A 23135-nucleotide genomic window follows, 5' to 3' on the forward strand; every position below is an offset into this window, starting at 1 on the left:
TTTATATAAACCCTAATTTATATAATATGTAATGGTTTTACAAAGTTAGCAAAGCTTTAAGGTTTAAGTTAAGCCTGTTGTTGCCTTCCACATTAAAGCATGATCATAGTCTCTTCCACACAGTGAGGCAAAAGCCTATAGCTTATTAATTAATCACTGATATCAGATCGGTACTCTGTATTGGCCGATACCCAAAGCCCATATGTCGGTATTAGGACAGAAAAAGTGGTATTGGTGAACCCCTAATTATGAGCCCTCCTAAACTCAGCTGGAGTGGCTGTGCAATATTATGAACCAAAATGACTACCTGATAGCTACAGTAAGCAGTGCTGAATACCTGAGCAGAATTCTTAAATTCCTAACGAATGAATGAATGACTCATGAAGTTGTGTCCGCATTTGCCCCCCCCCCCCCCATTTACTCCCAGGGTGCCTGATACCCATCAATTCCATGAAAATCATTCGGAAACAACTTGCCTTTGTGTTCATTGTATAATATTTTATGCCTTTTGTAGGAAATTGTACATTTGTAATATGTATGAATGTTGAAAGCTGAAGTACGAGAAAAATGTGAATACTCAATGGAAGTCTGACGAGTGACATGAAATTTAAGTTAACATTATAGGCCTAATATTTGCAATATAGGCATGTTGCAAGGCTGGCAGTCAGAGAGATTTCTATAGTGTCATGTTGGAACAGCGTGCTTCTTTTTCAAAATAGCTTTGCATGTGCTAAAGTATCTTCTGTGTATGTAACTAAACTATGGTATTTGTCCTAGTTAGAAAGGTACATAGAGGCAAAGGAACAATATTTGCCGGCTGATCTTGGAAGTAACCATGTAATTGATTGGATGCTTGAAGTGGGGCCGTTCAATAAGTAAAAGTAGGACAAAAAAGGAATAGTGGCAAAAAATACCATGAAAACATAATTGTTTTCACATAACACATGACATACTTGTCATTTTCTTTACCAACATTAATAGTACAAAAGCATACCTGTGGTTAAAACGATGACAACAATGTCCAATAAATAGAAAGAAAGGCATTTTCTGTGAACCTAGCTGCAATATCCAAATTCCAGTATCGATGCCTGAACAACCTGTAATGTCACTGCTTTCTCAGTAAAGAAGGTCAGAAGCTGCCTACATGCACACACACGCACACACACACACACACACACACACACACACACACACACACACACACACACACACACTCTCTAACTTATTCACACAGCTGTTTCCCCTGGTGCTTGCTACAGTTCATTCTCTGACGTTCCTATTCTGACAGTTCCAGATGCAGTACCTGATGCTGCGGAAACAGGGATCCTCATAGATGCTATCTGACTACCTAATCTGTTTATCACCATACATTGCTGCAGTTGTGGTAGTTATGGCCTATTTTACTTAAGGCACAAGATGAGTATTTCCCTTATTTTACCTTGCTTGCTTACTTTTGATTGAAATTTCTTTAGTGTGAATAAGGCTGATTCAATTAAGGGTATCATGAATATTATTATTATTGTGATTAATATTAATAATTATTATTAATAATAATTTCTTATTATTAAGTTAATATTAACTTAATAATGATAATAATAATAACAACATTACTTCAACCCAGTACTGGATAAATAGTTCAAGGAGATGGATGTATAAAAGGATGGATGGAGTGATGCATGGATGAAGAGATTGATTTGAGATCCAGTAATCATCTGAATTGGCATTTCATTCAAGTAAATTCTTCACTAATAAAAACCCACCAGAAATCGTTATATAGTCACATATCTTCTATTTCTGTTTCTGAATTTAAAATATGTAAGACTTAAACACAGTCATTGACCTGATGAAAACACTTTCTAGCAGAAAGAAGTGAGAAATGGAAATGTAAGAACTCAAACCCCAGAAGTAATAGACAAGGTCAGTGAAAATTCTGCTCCAACACATTAAGTTTCGGCGTACGTCAATAATAGCCCATATGGAAGGGTCTAGTCCAAACTGATGAGTCTCTTGAAGTATTCCACCCACATAAATCTATTTGCATTTCTTTCCATTTCTGTAGATTTAGGAAATAAAGGCTAGGTTTTCTGGCAGATTTAAAATTATGCTTACTTTGGCATGTAATAAGCTCCATGAGCACCTGGCATTTGATGAATCATAGCACTGTGGCAATTAAAATGATTAGAAGAAAAAAATCCTTTTTTTGTTTTAATATTGGAATGCATCTACTAGAGGGATGAGGTAACATTTGACAAATTATTGTGGTTTAAAATTTCAAACTCAACTGTCTTTTTGCAGAACTGCAGGGCATGTAGCTATGATTCACAGATAGTTAGTGGCGCAGTGTGGTTGCATTACTGGATGGAGATATCAGTCAGTCTCCCTCTGTTCCAAACATACCCAGTGTGCTTACTTTTCCCCTCTAGTCATTTTGCTTTTCCCTCTATTTCCTTAGTTCCCCAAAGGATATATAACAGATAGGCTTAAGTGCACTTAGTCACTTTAGATATGTGATGTAATGATATCTGTTGCCAATATACCAATGTTGTGGGAATTGAGAGCTCATTGAGAAGACAAAGCTCTCAGAAAACCTGACTGTGTCAAAGTTCTTAATTGTGCAGCTGATTGGTACAATCCATAGGCAGGTATAGTATACAGACATTGTTTATGTGGTTGTTTAGCACTGGTCCACATTGAAGGAGACAGGCTATCAGATTCTCTTCACGAAAAGAGGAGTTCCTCAATTCATCCATTTTACACAGGTCCATATTCAGTACAGTGTCACAGTGCAGAAACAAAAGCGATTGTTCAATATATGGGTATGCCTAACACAAATGAATGGGGGTATATCACTTTGTTTTGTCACTTTTCTCTGTATGGCTCATTCAGCATCTCTTTGATGGAGAAAAAAACGGAATCCACCTAAGTTACTGGTGGTTCTATGGATTTGAGCATCAATGTGAAAAGGGGGAGAGTCAGGTGGCTGTAATTGTTTGTATCGATTTGTTCACCTGTCCCTTGCTCCCAGTATTTGTATATAATTGGTGTGTTCTGTCATTATATCACCCATAACCCACCTCCAGAGACCCTAGTCTGTGTAGAGACCTGCTTACAAGTACAACACTCACTGTTTTTTTTTTTCTTTCTTTCTAATCCCAATGAAAGGACAATTTACCTTTAGTAGGAAAGTTTGTTTTTGTTGTCCTGTTCCCTTCCTATTTTTATCCATCTTTCTAAAGGCAATCCCGAAATAGGACTCTAGGCCCTTCTGCAATACCCATATCACATTGTTCTGCTTGCAAAGCAAGCTTTAGTTACTGTTTTCATGAGCATTAGATCAGCCATGATGTGTGATCTAAGGGAAATTGTATGTGGTGTGATTGCTAGAGCCAGATGCGGTGGTTCAAGTCTCTTCGGTTCTCAAACAGTCACCCTCCTGATATGAAGAGAATGATCGACTTTTAACAAAAGCTCCATTGTGCTTTATGAAAACGTTTTTTTCATCAGCACCTCAGCGTGTGCTTTGAATGTGCCTGTATCACTGCTGTGACCAAAGGTCTTTTAATCTACATATTGTATTGCCTCAGCTCTGTGTGCATGGAGTTTGCATGTTCTTGCCGCTTCGTCATGGGGTTTCCTCCAGGTTCTCCAGTCTCGCTCCCCCCCCCCCGTCCATAAACATGATGAGGCAAACTGGAGTTGCCAAATCACCCACAGGTAACATGAATGTGTGTGATCTGTGATGGGTTAGCACCCCATCCTTTATAATTCCCTGTCTTGTGCCCGTTGTCTCTCAGATCCCCTGTATATGGCAAACAGTATGCAAAATGAATGAATTAATCTTACTGCATTGTGAAATTTTTAAATGCATTTGCCTTGTGTTTCAGAATATACTATAGACATACTCGTGCAGCTACCTTGTGTTATATATTATTATATACTATTACTGCATATAATATATATTTGAGTGTTTAGTGTGTTATTTTGGTTTAGAACAAGCATTATTATGCATTATTATTTATCATTATATGCTATTAATGCAGCAACAATAACTACAATAGTAATATTTCCAGTTCAGCCATATAGCCAAACTGGTAGTCACTTCATTACAAAATAATGTTGCACCAAAAATATTTCTCTTTACTAACATTGTTTTTCTGTTTTGGTTCCTATTTTTATATAAACTGAAATTTGTGTATGTTGTTGCAAAAGGAACAATATATATGGTTCTCTGTTTGAATAGCTAATTTTAATTCACAGGGTTCAGCTATTCAAATATTTGACTGTAGAGTTTTTAAAAAATGAATGTCACATTTCCTGGGGATGACAAATCTTTTGCCGTAGCAATAAAACATGCAGATCGGCAGCGCAAAGCCATAAGAATATATCGATGGCCGGCCGGACTCATCAGAAGATTGATCAATCCGGCCTACTTGCATTAATTGTGAAATAGAAAGAGTGACGCGATCAATGATGGGAATGAAAGTGCAGCGGTAATGATGCCACATCCCGCTAATCCAATAATGGAGAAACTGATGTATAGTGTATTGGAATCCCCACTGTTCAGGTCCTGCTGCAATAAACTATATGCTGCAATTACGTGGGGAAAAAAATGCAGCAAGCGGCAAAGCCAGTCTAATCAGACGATGCCACATTCATTTATAGTGATTAGACATTAATTAAGTGACGTTCCAAGGTTCAGGCCTGTCTACATTGTCTAAATTAAGTGTTTGGTTTTAGGGTGGGGGGTGAAATTAAATTGGTAGGTAATGAGAAGAACGATGCAGCAGTTTTCTGGTTTTAGGTATAATGCATAAGAAAGGGAATGTTACTAGGGCCCACAGATGATAACCAGAAGAAGGTACTTCATTTTAAGTGTTTGCTCCTTGAACAGTTTTTTTTAGTTTTCTTTTAGAAAAGCTGTTCTGTTCATCCATCCCTATTCCATGCCCACTTCTGACTGGCACAATGTCATTACTAAGACTTTTGCGAGAAAGCAGTAGGCACAAGGCAGTGGACACCCTAGATGGGATTTCAGTCTGTCATAGGGCACACACTTATATACATGTTCCCTATTCAGCTTGGGAAGTGCCAAGGATACCACTGAGTTGACTCAACAAAAGAACTTGGTTATGTGTTCGAACATCTTTCCTACATGAGCCTCACATGCTGCTTGTCTTGTGTCATGTCTAAGGTAGCTTTTTATGAACTTCCCAGATGGAGCTGAAAGGAGAATTATGCATTTTAGCTTTCCATCCAATGTTCTTGTATAATTGTTTGTAAAAAAAAATTTAACTAAAAGTTAATAAGGAAAGCAAATCAATCAATTCGGCCTAATTCATCAATTCGGCCTAATTTATCAATTCAATATTTATATGAACTCAAAGCTAAATATAAAGAACAGATAATCAATTGCTATGCGACTCAACCGTATTAATACATTTTACTTTATGTGATTCTTTGAGATGCAATTTGAAAGACTGTTCTGTATGGAAGTCAAATAACTGACTAAAACTCAACATATTATGAACTGGTTTCTATTTTTTTTTATGATTTCATTTTCAGAAGCCTGTCACCTTAGGGATAATGCTATACATCTCTTTAGTACTCCTTGAAAAGACACGGTGATGCATTTTCCATGAGTTTCATGAGAACATCACAGAGCAGGCCAAAATGATACATCTTTTTTGTTATTTCTGTTGAAAGTTAGGATTAGGTCTGTGGGGTACAAGAATTCAACTTCATCATTGTGTTTAAGATGTATGCTTTGTTTTTGGCTAGCCACCAATAATCACCATACATCACTAACTAGTCTGTCTATTTATATATTTCCAGCAGCAATCTGTTAATGTGCCTGCTACTGGTGCTTGTTTAATCTCCTTCAATAACTGACACAGTCTTCTCGTTTTTATGGCTGTCTGATAGCTGCATAATCTTGACGGGCCGTTTTTGTTTCATGTACTGTTTGGAGAACTCAGTAGGGCTAAAACTTTGAGAAAAGTAACCTTCCTGAAAAACACGATAGTGGTCTATAGTTTAGAAAAGTTCAGTTTTCAATCATGTGTTGAAACATCATGGTAGATGGTATGATCTCACAGTAGGATGGACAAGATGGCCATTTTTTGCTCTTGTGTGATGCCGCTGAACACCACGGAGGCAGCTGGATGGCTTGTCAGTTCTTCCATCTGGAACGTCACTTGTAAGCCATGATTGTCTTCTACCCTTTCTTGATATCCCTGATATCACTTTCTGTTGGAGGTGGAGGAAGAGTTTTACACAGTCCTTTTACTTCCCATTCGAGATGGTATCTGATGCAACAAGGGCCAAATGTGGATCTGTGGTTAAGAGTCTTTGCTGATGTCCAAAAGCTCTCCAGTGCAAATCCCTTAGCCAGCAGAGTAACCGTATCACTGTTGGGCCCTCAAGCGATATCTGTGTGTGTGTTTGTGTGTCTTATAGGAGAGAAACATGTGATATGCGAAGAATTAATTCCGTTGTACTTCCTACCTGAACAATGATAATAGACATGTTCTGTCTTTTTCTTGTATTGCTTCTCTAGATCTATAGACTAGCGGACTAAAATTGCACATTATCACCATGATACCATCATCATTAGCACCATGTATGTCTGGATTTCTGTAGCATCTTTCCCCATAATTCAAAATATTCTTTGTGTGATACAGTAGATCACAATGTGAAGGTTTACATTTGGTAAATTTTTGGTTAGAGGAGCAGACCAAACCTTTCAGCCTTTTTGATTACTTTCTCATACCTTCCTCAGGACAGTTTTATATGGTACTACCATGAACATATTTTAGGGGTTTCATGGTGAAATTACCTTAAAGTACAGAACAATGAGTATAAGTTGTATCTTTTCTATTAGGTCTGTGTATTATATAAAGCTTATAAAAAGTTGTGATTGGTGCTAGCCTAAAGCATGGGCGTAAATTACGTGGGGGATGTGGGGGGTTGTAGCCTCCCACCCCCCCCCCCCCCCCCCCAATAATCATGTTTCCCCTGTAATGGGTGGGGACCTCAACCCCCCCAGTGTTCCAGCCAAAGTTACGCCCTTGGCCTAAAGAACTATATTTTAATGTTGTTCACTTTGTAACTAGCTCCAAACTCCTTTAATCTGTGAAATTCACCACCTTCTGTTAAGCATTTTTCTGCTTTTTAAAGCTGCTGAAAAGTTTCTAAACTAAAGCTTTGTGGAAATAAATATGGTTTTCCCTTACCCTGAGTCAATTTAAGCATATTCATTGTCATAGTAGATGGAAAATAAACATTTAGAGTTTTTGCTGTCTCTGTCTGTGTGATTTACTTGTTTATATTAGCTGTTGTTTACACACACACACACACACACGCATAGCTCTGGAAAAAATTAACAGATCACAGCAAAATTTTCAGTGACACAAATTTCTCAATTTATGGGTATATGCCTGTGTAAAATATACAATTTTTTTTTTTTTTGCAAACTGCAGCCTGGCTCTTCCCTGCTTCTGACTGATGAAGGGCTTCTTCCTTGCTTTATGGTCTTCAGTCCTGCTTCAATGACCCTGTTACGAACTGCCCTAGCAGTGCATTTCACATCACTTAATGTTTCCCATTCCTTTTGAAGGTCACTTGAGGTCCTCTGATGTATGAGGCACTGCCAGAGAAGTTGACAGTCATCCCTGACATTGGAAAGTCACTTCTGCCCTCTACCTGGCTGGTTTCTAGTCATTCCCAGTGTCTCCTGCTTCACCTTGTTCTTGTGTACTGCTGTCTTAGAAACTTTGAGCCTGGAAGCAGCCTGCAGCACAGTGTAGCCTTCTGCCAGCAGAACCAGGATTAAACCAGGATTTAAAAATGCAGATTTTAATAAAATATGGAGTGGTCTCTTCATTGTTTTCCAGAGCTGTATATTTTTTTCTTCCTTTAAGACGTCTGATTTCCCTGAAATGCCTTTTTAGTTATGAACCTAGCTCTACCTCCGCTGCTAAAGAACCTGCTTCCTTTCTTCCGTACGTTGTAACCACCGGCCTGTCTTTTGGTGGCCATTTAATCATTGTGGTTGCCTGTTCTCCCTACATTTCTGCTAAGAACAACTCCCAGCCCTTCATTTCATTCTTTTCTCTCTCTCACTCTCACTCGCTCTCCAATCCATTTGATCTTCCCCTCTGTAACATTCTTTTTCCATCTCTGCCTCTCCTTCTGCTCCTGAGCCGTTCTATCTGGATGATTGATTTTCACCCTTTCCTTTCTTTGATACTCCCTATTTATTCTCTTTTGCTCTTCTAATGTCAAGTTTGGTTAAGCCGCACTTGCTGAAAAAATATTTAAATAGATAACCTACATAAGCATAAATCTTTTTACAATATCAATCATAGAATTACACAAAATTCATAAGAAAATCCATCCATCCATCTTTCAGCTACTTATCCAATTCAGGGGAGCAGATATACAATATGATAGATACCATTTTAGAAAAACTTTAACTGAGGAGCCAAAACTTTTGTTTAGACAATTAATGGGTGGAAATATCTTAAATCATTCATCAACTCATTAAGCAAATCTGTCAAAACTGTCAGATAGAGTTGATGTTTGATGATGTTGACAGGACACCGTGTTTTACCCCTTACCTTGTGCCTCAGAGGAAATTATTTGAAATGCGAAATACGTAATTGCGTTTCTATGTGAAAACCCAGTTAACTTACTTCAGATCTTTTTTTTCTGGGCAAAAGTATTGTATTTTTTCCTTACAGTCATGGCCTACAGTAACAGATCCATATGAGTGAATGGTGCCGCTTTTTAAATTCAAATGCTATTTAGCCCTGGCTGTGAGACAGAAGGAGCCCAAATTATTCCGATCTATATTGGGCAGACCTGGCCCAAATAATGTCTGATTCTTTGCCAAAATTATAAACAGCTGACACTAAATATCCCTTTCACTGGCTGTTTCCGTATCTGAACATTACCTTGAGCACCAAATAAATGAGAAAACAGCCAAGTTTTCATTCAGGGACAAAAACCATAATACAGTGTGGAAAATAACTAAAATCAGATTTTTTTTCCCCTTCCTTTTTAAATGCATTATGTCCTGTTGCATTTGTGACTCCTGCCATAAGAAGGATCATGGAAGGAATATGGATGAATGGTTTTAGATATGTGTGCACAGTATTCCTCGTGGATTTTTAGTGTGTAGTTGCAGCCCATTGCTCTCTTTGTGTTGCCTCAGGTGCACCTAGGCTTTAAAAATTTAAAGTAGTCTAATTAACACCAATTTCATGACATGAAGAAATCAAGCTCAATTTAAACATGATGAAGTTTAGGGGACTGACAGTTTTAAACATTAAAAGCTTATAAGAAGAAGCACAGTCTCTGAAAGATGCCGAAATGTTGGCAGACCTCCCTGGATAACTAGTGTCTCTGTGACAAAATCATTGGCAGGCAGCTTATTTTTGTGACAAATTGTTTTCTGCGCATTTTACCCAAAGCTGATGCTTTGGTGTGACACCCCCTCCCCCCATACAGATGTGCAGCAGCACCACAACACAGCTGTTCTTACACGAGTGTCTGTTTGTAGTGGCGTGCCTCAGGGCATTGCTGTTCTGAAGAGGCTGGGGGAGGTGGTTTGTGAGGAAGCACTGTCACATGAAAGGTTGCAGTAGCTTCTCATGTCGTTGACTCCAAAGGCAGTGCACTGGCCTCAGAGACCGAGCATCTCAGTTGTAATAGCTCTCCTGAACGGTGATGTGACTCTTTGCTGTTTTTCCATGCACTGCTGGACAGAATCCCACCCCATCCCACAATTCACCTCCAAATCTTTTATTTTTTTTTTTCTTTGTAGGCTGTTTTTTTAATACTCTGTAAAAATATTTCTGGAATCTGCTTTTCAGATATGAAGTTGTTTAAATTGTACAGAACATCACCACAGATACCAAGATAATCACAAAAAAATGCTGCATATTAAGTGATAGCATATCCAGTAGGTGGGTGAAATGGTAAATAAAGATTTATACATTTTTTTGCATAGAAACTTTAAAATTTTTATAATAAGCTCTTGACTGCTGAGTGTGGAATAGTGAATGGTTGAGGTACTGTGCAGAAAGGAAGTGTAAGCCACTGGTTTCAAGGCCAGATGAAGCCCCCCCCATCATCAAGGGCATGAGCAGATGGACAGTTTAGGTGCCTGCATAATGCACTGAAAAAGCAGCTTGTGTGTATAGGATGTTGTCTTTTGAAATTGCACCATTTTATCTTGCAGTCAGGGCTATATACATGCATGTATATGTCCTGGGGAGAGGCAAGGCGGATAGCCCAAGACAGGCAGAGATGGAGCCTTACAGTGAAGGCCCTATGCTCCAACTGTGGTGAATAGTAATAAACTAATCTACTGTACTAAATGTATGTAGGCTATATACACTTATCTTATAGATTGTCACCCTTCTTGGAATCCGGAATCAAAATGCTGGGATTCCACCTTTTAGCTGTATAAGAACGACATCTAAGTAACATCAGAATGAAGCAGTTTGTGCGGGAAAAAGGGATCCTGCGGGTAACTAGGCACCCCTTAGTGGAAGTAGTCACTTATAATCAGCCAAATGGCTCATCAGTAGTAAATGAAGCGATGCAGACCAGTCAATTGACTTGATCGATGTTTTAAAGTTTTCGTTAGGATCCTATTGACTATCGGCATTTGTTTTAGCACACAACAGTGCCATCCGCAAGTCCTAAAAAAAGCCTTCTGTGAAAACTCGTACAAAAGTGACGTCATACATAGACTTTTTTCCTGTTATAAACTGAAACTGAAGAGTGCTTCTCTTGGAGTAACAAAAGGCTTAAGTCACTTTGCTACAGGAAGGATTCGGTTTCATTGACCAGAAGCTTTTATCTAGACACAGGAGTGGAGCGTGACTCTTCACAGAACATGTGCAAGAAGATAGTGGTGGTCTCTAAACAGACATCTGTAAAACGCACAACTTCTCGACAGACTGACACTCAGGGGAGTTGGGTGCCACCTCCAAAGAGAATGGGAGAGGATGGCACCATCCAGGTGTATAATTCTGACACATACTCTCAATAGAATCATGCTGAAATCGACTCAAGGGAACCAGTGTTAAAAATGTCTATAGATATTTACTTCAAATGATGGATCAGTTCATTTAAATATCCCTGTCAACACCAAAACAGCAGAAATTAATGAGTCTAATATATTTTTAAATACAGTAAGATACTAGAAACATAAATAATACTCTAGACAATGTTTAACCTGTTTTTATATTTTGTATTTAGTAACTACCCTGTAACCCAAACCAGGATAATCAGTTAGAAGACAGGTTGCTGGATGGATATTTACTGACTAGAGAGGTATGGTAATGAAACAAACTTTGTTCTGGGTGATCTGTTTAATTACCTGTGAGGTGCATACATACAGATACAGCCACTTGAATTTTCCCCTGTTTCAATGATTGGTCCCTGCTGGGTCCTGGGTGGGACCTTGACTGTAATGAGTTTCCCCCCCCGATGATGTAATGAACAAGGGGGCTGGCATTATCCGCCCCTTAACTCTCTGTGTGTAAAGTACTTGCAATGATTTATCCATCTACCAGGGAGGGCAGCGATTATGAAAGCTGAAGTGACTTACCTGTATGCCATGCCTACAGAAAACTCAAATAATGAATCCTACCTGGCCTTAAATGGATTTTTTTGCCTGGTGAGGGTTTTATTGGGGTTAGTTGTGTAGGGAGGAGAGAAGAAAAGATGACTCCCCCAGAAGGGTAGAGTTTATAGGGCACCCAGCCCCCTTCCTCGAGTTGCATAGGGTTTTTCTCCCCAGGGATTTATTTGCTTTCGTCGAAGCAGTCTTGGTCTCACACTTCCCATGATTGTTTGATTTCTGTCCTTGATTGTGTCTGTAGAATGTGCATTTTCTCCTCATCTCTGCAGAGGTTCCCTTTGGATGCTCTGATTTCCAAAGACATGCAGTTTAGGTGAATGTGAGTCACCAAATTGTCCATGATGTGGACAGTTTATTAAAGCTGGATGTGTATCCTGTTCCAGGTTCCCCTCCCCTTTCTCCGTTTGCCTTCTCGGGCAGCCTACTGCCTCACCATGATGGCGAAAGTGCTTATGAAGCCAAGGCGGATCTTGCACATTTCATGACTGCTGATCCCTGTGAGTTGAGTCTTGGGACACTGGACAGCTGTCAGGACTAGGTAGCAATGACTGAGGGACCTTAGTAAATCTGCAGTGGAGGAAGCAACAGTCTGGAAGGAGCGAGGCAGCCAGAGGTACAAAAGGGCCAGGCAGAAGAGAAGTCATGCAGACTGCAATGGAGATAGGCAGAGAGGAAACGGAAGTTGTCAGCAAAGATTCTTTAGACATCACCTTGGCCTGCAACTCAGAGCTTCAGGACTTGGCATTTTCAAAAAAAAAAAAATCACATTTCTGTTTATATAAACCTAGGAAGAAGCTTCATCTGTGGAAGTCTTCAGCTTGCCCAGTTCCCTGCAAGGAATAGGATCCTCCCGTGATGACAGTTGCGATACTGTTCTCACTTGAAGTTGGCAAATTCCTCAGTGAACTCAAAATTTCAGTTTACTTCAGCTTTCTACCATTTGATGTCACTCACTGATCCAGTTGAAATAAATGGCTGTGCATTAGGTAGTACTGTGATATCATACCCCAAAGTATGGGGGCCGCTGACTGTGTGTGTCTGTGTTTGTGTGTGTGTGGGGGGGGGGGGGGGGGGATTAGGTTTATATTACTTTGTAAAATGTACTTTTTTTACAATGTAAAAAAAAACAAAACGTATTTACTGACATTGTGGGGACCATTTTTCAGGTCACCACAAAGACCTGTGAATGCAATCAAAAAAGTAAAAATGCCAAAACGCTTGTATATGGTTTGGTTACTTATGGTTAAGGTTAGGGCTGGGTAGTGGTTAAGGTGATCTTGTTGGGATTAGCGTTTTCCCCATAGAAATGAATGGAGAGTCCCCACAAAGATATCATTACAAACCTGTGTGTGTGTTTTGGTAAAACCTGTTACTTTTTAGCTTTGTGGTGACATCTTTCAGGTTCCCATGATATAAACGTTCTATATATTGCTACAGTACTAGTTACAGTTATCACTATTATAGTTACTATTTCTGTGTTGATTTTATTTAAATATTTTGTAACAATTATTTGTGTTTTTGATGGCTGGTTCATTCAGAATAGCAGCATAGCTCCAGGCTTGGGAGTCAAGAATTATTTTTTTATTTTTCTGTGCAACGACCTTTGCGGCCCAGAGTCCGTTCAGTACACATCCCACGGTGCCTGAGCCTGACTGATATAGGTATTGCTGTATCGATCCAAAGCCTTTAAAGGATTACCTGTAGTGTTGTCTGGCCCTACAAATTTTGCAAACTTTCCCAGAAGCAGTGTCTATTGTGAATTCTATGTCACAATCCCATTTCTCTGACCCTGATGCAAACTTATAATTGGTTGGTTTTTATTTGTATTCATTTTAGGACATGGATCAGTTAATGAGAGGTTCTGGAGCAGTGTTATTAATATGTACAGTAGCACTGCTTGCAGTGTCATGTGTTCAGTGTTACAAGCTTGAATATCACAGTAGGTGTTGTTAAAGAAAAAAAAAATCAAATATAATGAAATTGCAAATACTGTAGAGTGGTTAATGCTTGTCAGTATATTATCACCTAAATACAAGGATACTGTAATCGTCATTAGTACAGATCAGTTTCCTGTATTCATGTTTTGCATTTGCTGTTGCAGTGCTTCATACCAGCAGTAAGGGAACTCTGTGGACGTTCACAATAGCTGAGTGAAATCAACACAAGCTGCTTCAAAATGTCTCTGTGTGATGCTCTGAATGCATTGTTCTGAATGCGCTTAATGTGGCAGTTCTCAGTAGCACTCTCCTTTTAGCTGAACTCAGCAGAGACCCGCTTATTGGCATTTTTATATTCAACCTTTTTAGTCTCTCTAAGACATCCTGCTTTAGTTAAATAGCCCGACACTTTCAACACGTCTCTCTGCTATCTGTAAGTGCCTATATCAAGCTCACTTTCAGTAAATCACCTGTCCCGAGCATTTCAGGCATTTTGCCTTAAATATGTGTCAGATGTTTGTCAAGCTAGTGTTTTCCGTGTCAGTGTTTGTACTTGACATACAGATGCATTTTATTTTACACCAGGTTTGCTATCGATTTAGGGGAAATACTCTGGGGTATAATGTACAAACATGTTGTATTTTTTAAAATAATTTCCTAATATAATGCTGCTTTTAATGGTAATTTCTTGTCTTGTAGAGTATAGACGGCAAAATATGTATTTTGCTCTTGTTCTAGGAAGCCAACACAATCTTTCACGTTGATGCTATGGGACTGCAGCATGTAACACTAGGGAATCGTCTCTGTGTTACTCTGCTCTGTGTGTAACATCTGGAATTCATGTCACGCATTCTTAAACAACCCACCCAATGCAGTACATAGTACATTCACCAATAAAGTGATGGAAAACAGGGCATAGCTAGATCATGGTTCAAAAGCGCATCCATCTGTCTTCCCAATGCTCAACCTAGTCAGGGTCACAAGAGGGCCATTGGCCAACCCCAGGAAGCATAAGGCACAGGGGTAGGGGTATACCGTCATAGAGCATACACATGTAGTATAGGTAACCTGGAGACAGTTAGCTTAACTACAGGAGGAAACCAGAGTCCTCAGGGAGACAAAGGGAGAGCATGCACACTCCACAAACACACACACACAGAACCAAGGCAGGATTCAAACCCCCAGTCCAAGGTATGTTTCAAGGTATGTGGAAAAAGTACTATCTATTGAGCCAAAGTAATGTCCTGCATCAAAGATCTTTCATAAATAAACTTGTGTGTCCGTATGTAGGATCTCCACTGACATTTCAGCACCTCACAAATGGGGTGTGAAGTGTAAAATGTCCTACACTTGCATATGCATAGAAATGTATGGTATGGCATTATTCTTGCAATCTGTTTGGAATTAATTTGCCAAGAAATTGAATGTTTTAAAATCAATTTAAGATGACTTTATAGTTGCGTGCACTTGTCAGGTGTCATTACAATAAAGAACTGGCTCTTTTCAAAAGTGCTTCCCATACACTAATACATACCGTTTGATGAGACCTTTACTAAAATTCACTGTAATGTAATGTATACATACAAGAGAGATAAACCCTAAACTGGAATACTTGAATGCTTACAGTATGTACTTCATGGACACCTATGAAATCTTGCAATAATAATAATATTGATTTACAAATTTCACATACAGATACCTTACTGGAGAAATTCAGGTTAAGCACCTTTCTCAGAGATACAGCATTAAAACACCAAGGAATCTCCTGGGACTTGATCTAGAAAAAAATCAGGTTACAGGGCTATGTCTGTATCCACCATATTACCCAGCACACCACCTTAAGTGTGCCTTTACAATGACAAAGATCTATATAAGTAATGGTGTGATTTCAGAAAGTCCTGAGCGCATATGCAAACCACAGTGTTTGTTTAGAATGGATAAAATTCATTGCCAGTAACAGCTTTATCAGTTGAATGCATTGGAAGTTACCATTGTGGAGGTAAGGGGGACATTTTCTCCTGTTTGTCTCAGGGCATGAAATACATGCAGTTAATATTTCAGGCTCCTACCAATGAATACATTTCTGCCCTGTCATGGGCTGGTGTCCCGTACTGGTTGTCTCCATACTGGTACCAGCGCTTCCTGAAAGATGCTCCGGACTCACCGTGACCCTGTACTGAGTAAGCAGTTATGGGACATGGCCCAATGGATACAGAATCATAGGAAAGGATACCTTAATAGGAAGAGCTTACGTGTTAGTTCTACCTGATAAGGAGGAGCAGCATTTCAAGTGGTGATTAATTCTGTATGCTAAGCTATCTGGTCTTTGAGGTGCCCACAGTGTCAGTTCTATAGTATCAAAAGTAAGAATATTGTGGAAGGCATTTTAAAAGTGCCCAAGTCATATATAACTATTTGACAAGTTCTTTTCATTATATCAGACTCCAGAAATATCTATTGTGCCTTTTTATTGGCATGTGGATTTTAAGATGTGTATACAGTCTTTTTTTTTCATTTTTTTTATTATGCTGTACTTTACATTTCTCATCCCTCTGGTTTCATTTCTGCTTACCAAACAGGCGGCCATATTATGTTAGTTATTTTTGTTTTTAAATGTGTATTCATGGATCAGCATTCACATCATACTTCATTTACTAAGTTTGCAAGCCCTTTCAGTTTCTGCATAAGCTTACTCAATCAATGCACTGGTAAATAGGAAATCAGTTTGTAAAAGGTTATCATAGCTATAAACTTACTGTAGATATGTCTGATTTATTATGTGACATTATATCTGAAAATGTCAAGATTTTACATTAAGTTCTTTTTTTTCTTTTTTTGTTTGTTTTTTGACCACGGTTAATGGTTCATCATAGGATTTGATCCTTATACTGTATCTTTTCCATTGAAGGCGACATTTTAAATGTGGCTATAATTCTTTTGACAGATTCCAAGACAGCAAATGAGCTGTGACAAAGCGCGACTAAGGGTACGTAATTTTTTTTTTTTTATCTCCATCCTGTTAATACTTGGTCTCTCGACTGCCGTGTTTGAGAGGAGCATTTCTGGTTTGTTTTTGTGTTTTCATATACTGTAGGACAGAGCCCAGTCTGTCATAATGCCACAGGCATATTTTTCTATATAGTTGTACACTCTCATGATTAAGAAAAAAATCTAATAATACTTTTATAAATGCCAGGTTCTTCTGAGTTCTTACCTTCTGAAATATCTTTCTGTTGTTTTTTTTTAATTTATGGGCTTTCATTTTTTATTCCAGTAGCTGTCCTTACTTAGGTGACAGTATACTTGTGAAATTTTCTGCTTTATGCTTCATAGTATCCTCCAGCAACCCCCCAACACCCCCCCCCCCCATTCAAACCGGGTAATGGTTAACATTATAGACCAGGTTTTCACATTTCACATTGTCATTGTGTTTAGATCTGTTCCTCTTTTAATTTAATTCTACATTTTTCTGTGTCTGTTATTAAATAAAATATAAAAACATTAGAAAGACAGCCCAAACCCTACTGTATAATACTCCCAGTTCTGCTGCTTGTAGTTATTTTATATTTCAGTATTTGGAAAGGTGGCTGTATGCGGGTTAGGGCTATGGCAAGTCATTTTCAGTGTCTCCTGTTCTTTAGTGAGGGCATATTTGCAGAATTTATTATCTGAATGGATGTTCTTTCTTTAACATTAATACTCTGAGTGACTGCTGCTCCTTTATATAGAAACTCAGGGTTCACTAAAAGGGACCTGATTCCTAAGACTTAATGGTCATGTGTTTAAGAAGCAGTCAATACTGCGGTAAATGACACCCTTGGGTTCATGTAAATCCAACATCATATAAATCTTTAGTTGCAAAAAAACATAAAAAAAAAAAAAACTTTTACACCTATTCATAACTATTCTAACTAGTGCTTGGGCTTCATTTCTTTTTGTTTGTTTGTTTGTTTGTTTGTTTGTTTTAATCCTAACCAAACAAACTACTGACATATAGTTTTGTCAAAGATGTACAGGAGCATCACCAAAATTTAAGACGAGGCGCATGCACTTATTTAAAGCTATACATTACGTGTTATTTCTATATTCTTTGTTTCATATTAACATTATATTTAAGTTTATTATGTCACATGTACTGCAGTGTATTACTGAGGACGAATAGTACTGGGTTATAGTATGAAGTAAGAATGGGGTGGGAGTGAAATGCTTATCAGCCACTGAATGCGGACGCGATGATGAGGAAAGGGCAGAGTGGAAATGTGCCTCTCTTTGTCCTCAGTGGTAGTAGCAGCAGCAAGTCAGTAGATGGCTGTAGAAAAGTATTCTTTGTTAAGCCTGTGCTGGAGCTGGAGAACCGGGGGAAGGCCTTGACCTGAGTGCTTGCTGCATTTATTTGGAGTGGTTTTAAAGGGATAGAGCACCATCAGTGTGCATCGCTGAACAAGGCTAGCGTGCTTTACTCCAGCATTGGGGGATCCCGTGGATCTGTTTTGATTTGACCAGAATATTCCCCATCCTTTCCATGCTTCCTGCCATCAGACCACACTCGGAGACTCCCGTGCAGATGAGAGGTGGATGTGTATTTCCCTCAATATCTGGACAGTCTGTGATTTAGCTTTTCTTTTGTTGTTGTGTTTTTTTTTTTCTTTCTGGGGGGGGGGGGGGGTGGGGGGTGCGGGGGTAGCAAAGGATTCCGCCAGCTGTTACTGAATGAAAGCCTCCTGCCCTGCTGCAGAGGGGCTCTGCTGTGCTTTTTTTTTTTGTCTGTTTCTGTGTGTGCATCTCTGAGAACATCCCCCCAGCCCAATCCCCACCCAACCTCCCCCCCCCCCACCATCACCAAACCCCCCCCCCCCCCCCCCCCCCCCCACCATCACCTCTCGCTTACTTTGCCTGCACTGTTGTACTTGACTGCCTTAGTGCGCGGAACTGCTCATTAAACAGACACGCCAAGAATTGTTACCTAAGCAAGCCTTGTCAGTGGAGGAAGAGAGAGGAAGAAGGGGAAGCACTGTTAGGGAGGGAGAAAAAGGAGGACCAGAAGCCGTTCCCCCCCAAAAAAGAAAGAAGAACCTGCTGAACAAGTGTCATTCTTATAAATAATGTAAAAAAAAAAATCAAGAGTAGGGTGACCACTTGATTAAGAAGCAAAGATTGAAGAACATTTTCATACTGATTCTGCACCTTAGCTGAGGAACTTGCTTAAGTAAGGAGATTTCTGTCCACTGTAGGAAGCCTTTGATTCTTCACTCAAGATGATGATGTATCTGTGGGTATGTAGTATTTATTTCATAGTGACTCTTATGCATTTCTCTGTGTGCCTTGTGTGTGCGCGCTGTATATATGCACTGCTGGCCATAATGCATGATGCGTATTACAGTGCAGAGCAATATTTTGTGCAGTAGCTGATATCCTGACCTATGCATCAAAAATCACTTTATTGGTATATCACATGCCTTTTCCTCTGTGAGCTGTTATGTTTGGCATTCTATTGAATATCATTTGTGGTTAACTGGTACACGGTTACTGATCAGTTGTAAATCAAGGGTCTAAATTTATGCAGTTTGTGTTATGTAGAAACTTGCATTATATATTTTACTGTAGGAAAAACATAGTTTACTTATGGTAGTTTTAGTGCACTTTAATTTTCATCTTCTGTGGAATATTTAACTACACGGTGCTTCTTTTGGGCATTTCAGTGTGGAAATTAAAGTTTAGTCACAAATTCAGTATTTCTTTGCTGCTGTAAAATCTCTGACTTGGATCTACAGTATAAGTTCAATTCAAAGAATCAAACACCCTGAAGTACAGAGACTTTGCTGTTAAATGTTTTTAACTTTACTTACTAAAATGATAAATTTGTATGAAAGATAAAAAAGTAATACTAATTAGCGGTAGAGATGCATCCTGTTTGAGCCATGTGTTAATTAACTGGCCAAGAGTTCATAAAATTGACTTCACATGTTTCTTATCTAATTTCTAAGCTTTTGTAATTTTAAGTTTCGTTTTAAACGTTTTGTTATTGGAGAGATGGCACTATGCACTAATTGACTGATAACCCTAGGGTAAAATTACAGAAAATGTCTTGTTCTGTGAATTTCTGAGAACAGAATTGGTCTTCTGGAGTCCTATTATGTTCTTTCACTTCAGTCATCTCTGTCATTTTTAGTTGAGAACACTTTGCTTAAGCTAATTGGTCATGCATTAAACTCAGACTGCCCAGATGACTCCGTTTCAGGGATGGTTCTCAGAAGATAAAGGCTAATCACTTTCAGCAAATCTGAATGAGTCCATTAGCTCAGTTTAAGATTTGGATAAGTTGTGGATACAAAAATCTTGCATCGTAGACAAAATTGCAATGAAATTCCTTAATAATGTACCTCTATGTTTTACCTGTATGTTTGTGTATCTTTCACTGAAGTTGGATGTTAAATGTAATTTGCTGACATTTTGATATTGTGAAATTATTGATAAGACAAAACTGCAGTGAAGATCTCTGATTATATTCGTAGTAGTGCATTTAGAAACTGATTTTCCAGTGTCTTTGCTCTGTACATTAATGCAGTATCCACACAAGGCTCATTCTGAAATCCTCCTGCTCTCCATTACATTGAGTTGTTGGCTGTTACCTGTAAATCGTTGTTAGTAATACTCAGGGAATTATGTACAATAGATGCATTAAGGCTGTCATATTTCATTTAAATTGCGTAATCTGGCAGGTCAGTTTTGTCAGTACAGTTTTGTTTTAATATTTTATTGAAAACAAAGACAACATACACATATTTTAAATATGAAACATTAAATAATTTCAACTCAATCTGACAACAAAGGCATGTTTCAAATGAAAAAAGGGAAATATAAGTAACATCAATAAATGTACTCGTGTCTAATGTTTTAAGAATTAAATGTGATTCTTACTGCAATATACAGTAACATTGTGCATGTTAGTAGTGTTGGAATTTCAGGTTTATGTACGTAGCAAGTATTTTGATTTTCTGTGGTCTTGTTCAGTTGTGAAATGAAAATTATTTGCCAAAATAAACACTTACTCATTCTTATATAAATTATGGGGTATCAGGCTAAATGGGAAGGAGGTAGATGCTGCCTTTGATTAATGTGACTTTTAAAATGCAGCAGACTGCTCATGCTTGTATTTCTTTCAAATATATGGTACAGAGAAACATATAACCATATCGACCATCAATTGTTAGTTACCTTTATGTTTTTCACTTTTGAATTTGCATTTAAAAATAAAATATATAACATTTATTGACTTTTTAAATCAATACTGCTTTGCATGAAGAAGTGCACATCAACCAAAAGGATTAGGTACTGCACTTAGGTATTAATTTACAACATACGTTATCTTTAAATACACTATATTGCTCTTTTTGTGCATTTGCCATCACCTGTGTGTTTAAGGGCTGCTGTTTAAATTCTCGTGTAGCCATTAAGCAGTGGAGCCTTCATAATAATCGTTTTTTGTGCTGCTTTGCACTCCCTGAATGGCTCCAAATTCAACAACAACCTAGATTGCAGAATCAGGTCTGCCTTTTAATGAAGTCATGTAATTAAGCAACATTATTTTTTAATTGCGTATAGATTCATTTAAACAGAGGCTGTGGCAGCCAGACGGCAGCCATTGATTGTATGGTTTGGTCTAGACTGTTCTGTTTCAAACAACAACTGATGATGCCTTTTGTTTATATACACCCTCTTGAGCTGTCTCCTAAGTGATGGAATTTTCATTGATGTTAGCGACTATCTTTCAGGTCCTACTGATGAATGGTCAATTGCATAAAAAGTGTGTATGCATGTACGGCCGGCATTGATCTGAACTGTAGTCGAGTATTGAGTTGGAATGTTATTGTGTCTCAAGTTCTATTAATTGTCGCAGTGTCATTAATATTTTCAGCATATTTAGACTCCATACTTTTCTCTTGGAGTAAAGCATGTAGCATTTTCAAAATTGGGAAGCTGTTAATATAGCTGGCTTTATAGAACTTCCAGATAAATGCCTTATGGTAATTCTGTGAAAAGGCATCAATTCAAGAAGAATTCGGCACAATTAAACATATTTTTGTTGTTGTTGTTACTTTGTTCCCTCCTGTATATGATCAATTGCTTGCCGAAACTTGAAGTAAACCTTTGATGTAAAACTAAATTGGCCCAGCAGTCACACACTGACAGTAAGCCTGTTCAATCTGTCAATATAATTAATATAATCTGATCTTAGTACGAGTTCAGAAATGAATTGTTAATAAACTGCTTATGCTATGCTTGAATTTCCCTTCTCTGGAGTCCACGCAGCTGGTCTGTTCTGACAGACTCCTTAAAGAGTGCTGTAGTGGGCATCGTGTTGACCCATGCCATTGTTCTGTTTGCCGTTTAAGTCTAAGTAAAAATAAATAAAATAAAATTGAAAATTTGGCAGAAAAGGGAGTTTGTGGAGGGTAATGATATCTGTTAAGATTCTGCTGTTGACATTAGCTAGACTGGTTAGAGGTTTATAACAAATCATGTGTGTGTGTGTGTGTCTGAGAGAGAGAGAGAGAGAGAGATTTCAGTTTTCACTCAGAATTGGGGCAACTAGGAAAACTAGAACAGAGTACATCCCCTAAATAATACATATTTGCCAAAACTTCCTGCATTGTCAGGGGAGTCACATGTGGCACTTTCTGTTTTTTTGCTGTCTGAGGGTCAGCCAGTGTCCAAGACAGTACAATCACAATAATAATGGTTAAAATAAAAAAGTTTTAATTATGTTGTGGGTCTCTTGCGTATCTAAAACAAGCCATCTGTCCTCAAATGCTGTTGTATTGAAAATTTCTTTGAAAGATTTTACGTAATTTTTTTCATTCCCAGAACGCCAGAACAGCATTTATATACAAAGCATTTTCCTAGATTTAATTAGATTTATTTTTAATATACAGAAGGTGTGATAAAAAGTTACAATTAAATCTTCAAAGGTACTTTACAAAATAAGTAAGATATCAACATAAAATATTACATTATATCTGTTTCTTAATTGAACGAATTCGCATATGATTACAATGCGCAAATTATATAGACTTTAAAGAGCGAACCAGTCCCCACAAATCTTTGGGTGTCTGCATTATTATAGAAACTAGAGGAAAAAAATCTTACCTGTTGTAAGTCTTAAAATACTACATCCCATCTGGGATTTCGCCTGTGCTTCGTGGGAGGGGCTCCGGAGTAGTCTGATGTGAGCTGGGTAAATGGTCGCTCCAAATGGATGAGGTACACCACAATACACTATGATGGGTATTCATTTATCTCACTGAAAAATGGAACAGATGTTTACCATCCAGCATGGCCAAGAATAGTGATCTTTAAAAAAAAAATGTGTATGAAATTGACCAATGAATCATTTGATTTAAGTGGTATAGTAAACACACTATGTTTGATACAAGCTTTCGAGATTTTTTTTTAAGCGGTTGGTCCTTGGATGACCACTTATGTTGAATCAGTGCACCTGGTAGTATTGTATGCAGTTATTCTCGTCCTCCTGTACAGAGCCT

The 23135-nt window shown here is 38.3% G+C and overlaps 1 protein-coding gene across 27 annotated transcripts in view; it reads left to right on the forward strand.

Moving 5' to 3' along the window:
* Positions 1–23135, forward strand: part of LOC111850867 (RNA binding protein fox-1 homolog 1) — a 446550-nt gene that overhangs the window by 291131 nt on the left and 132284 nt on the right. For 13 of the 27 annotated variants that reach the window (XR_011991797.1, XM_072712494.1, XM_072712498.1 and 10 more), the window contains 2 exons: positions 16538–16579; positions 18825–18866. The exons of 6 other annotated variants lie outside the window; for them this stretch is intronic. Coding sequence is in view for 20 of the 21 variants with exons in the window: in XM_072712494.1 (XP_072568595.1) it covers positions 16538–16579; positions 18825–18866 (84 nt within the window). In the remaining variant the exon portion in view is untranslated. The remainder of the gene's footprint in view (positions 1–16537; positions 16580–18824; positions 18867–23135) is intronic. 8 more of the 27 variants (XM_072712495.1, XM_072712500.1, XM_072712516.1 and 5 more) reach the window with 1 other exon arrangement.

This window comes from Paramormyrops kingsleyae, chromosome 5 (genome assembly GCF_048594095.1).
Source record: "Paramormyrops kingsleyae isolate MSU_618 chromosome 5, PKINGS_0.4, whole genome shotgun sequence".
NCBI lineage: Eukaryota > Metazoa > Chordata > Actinopteri > Osteoglossiformes > Mormyridae > Paramormyrops > Paramormyrops kingsleyae.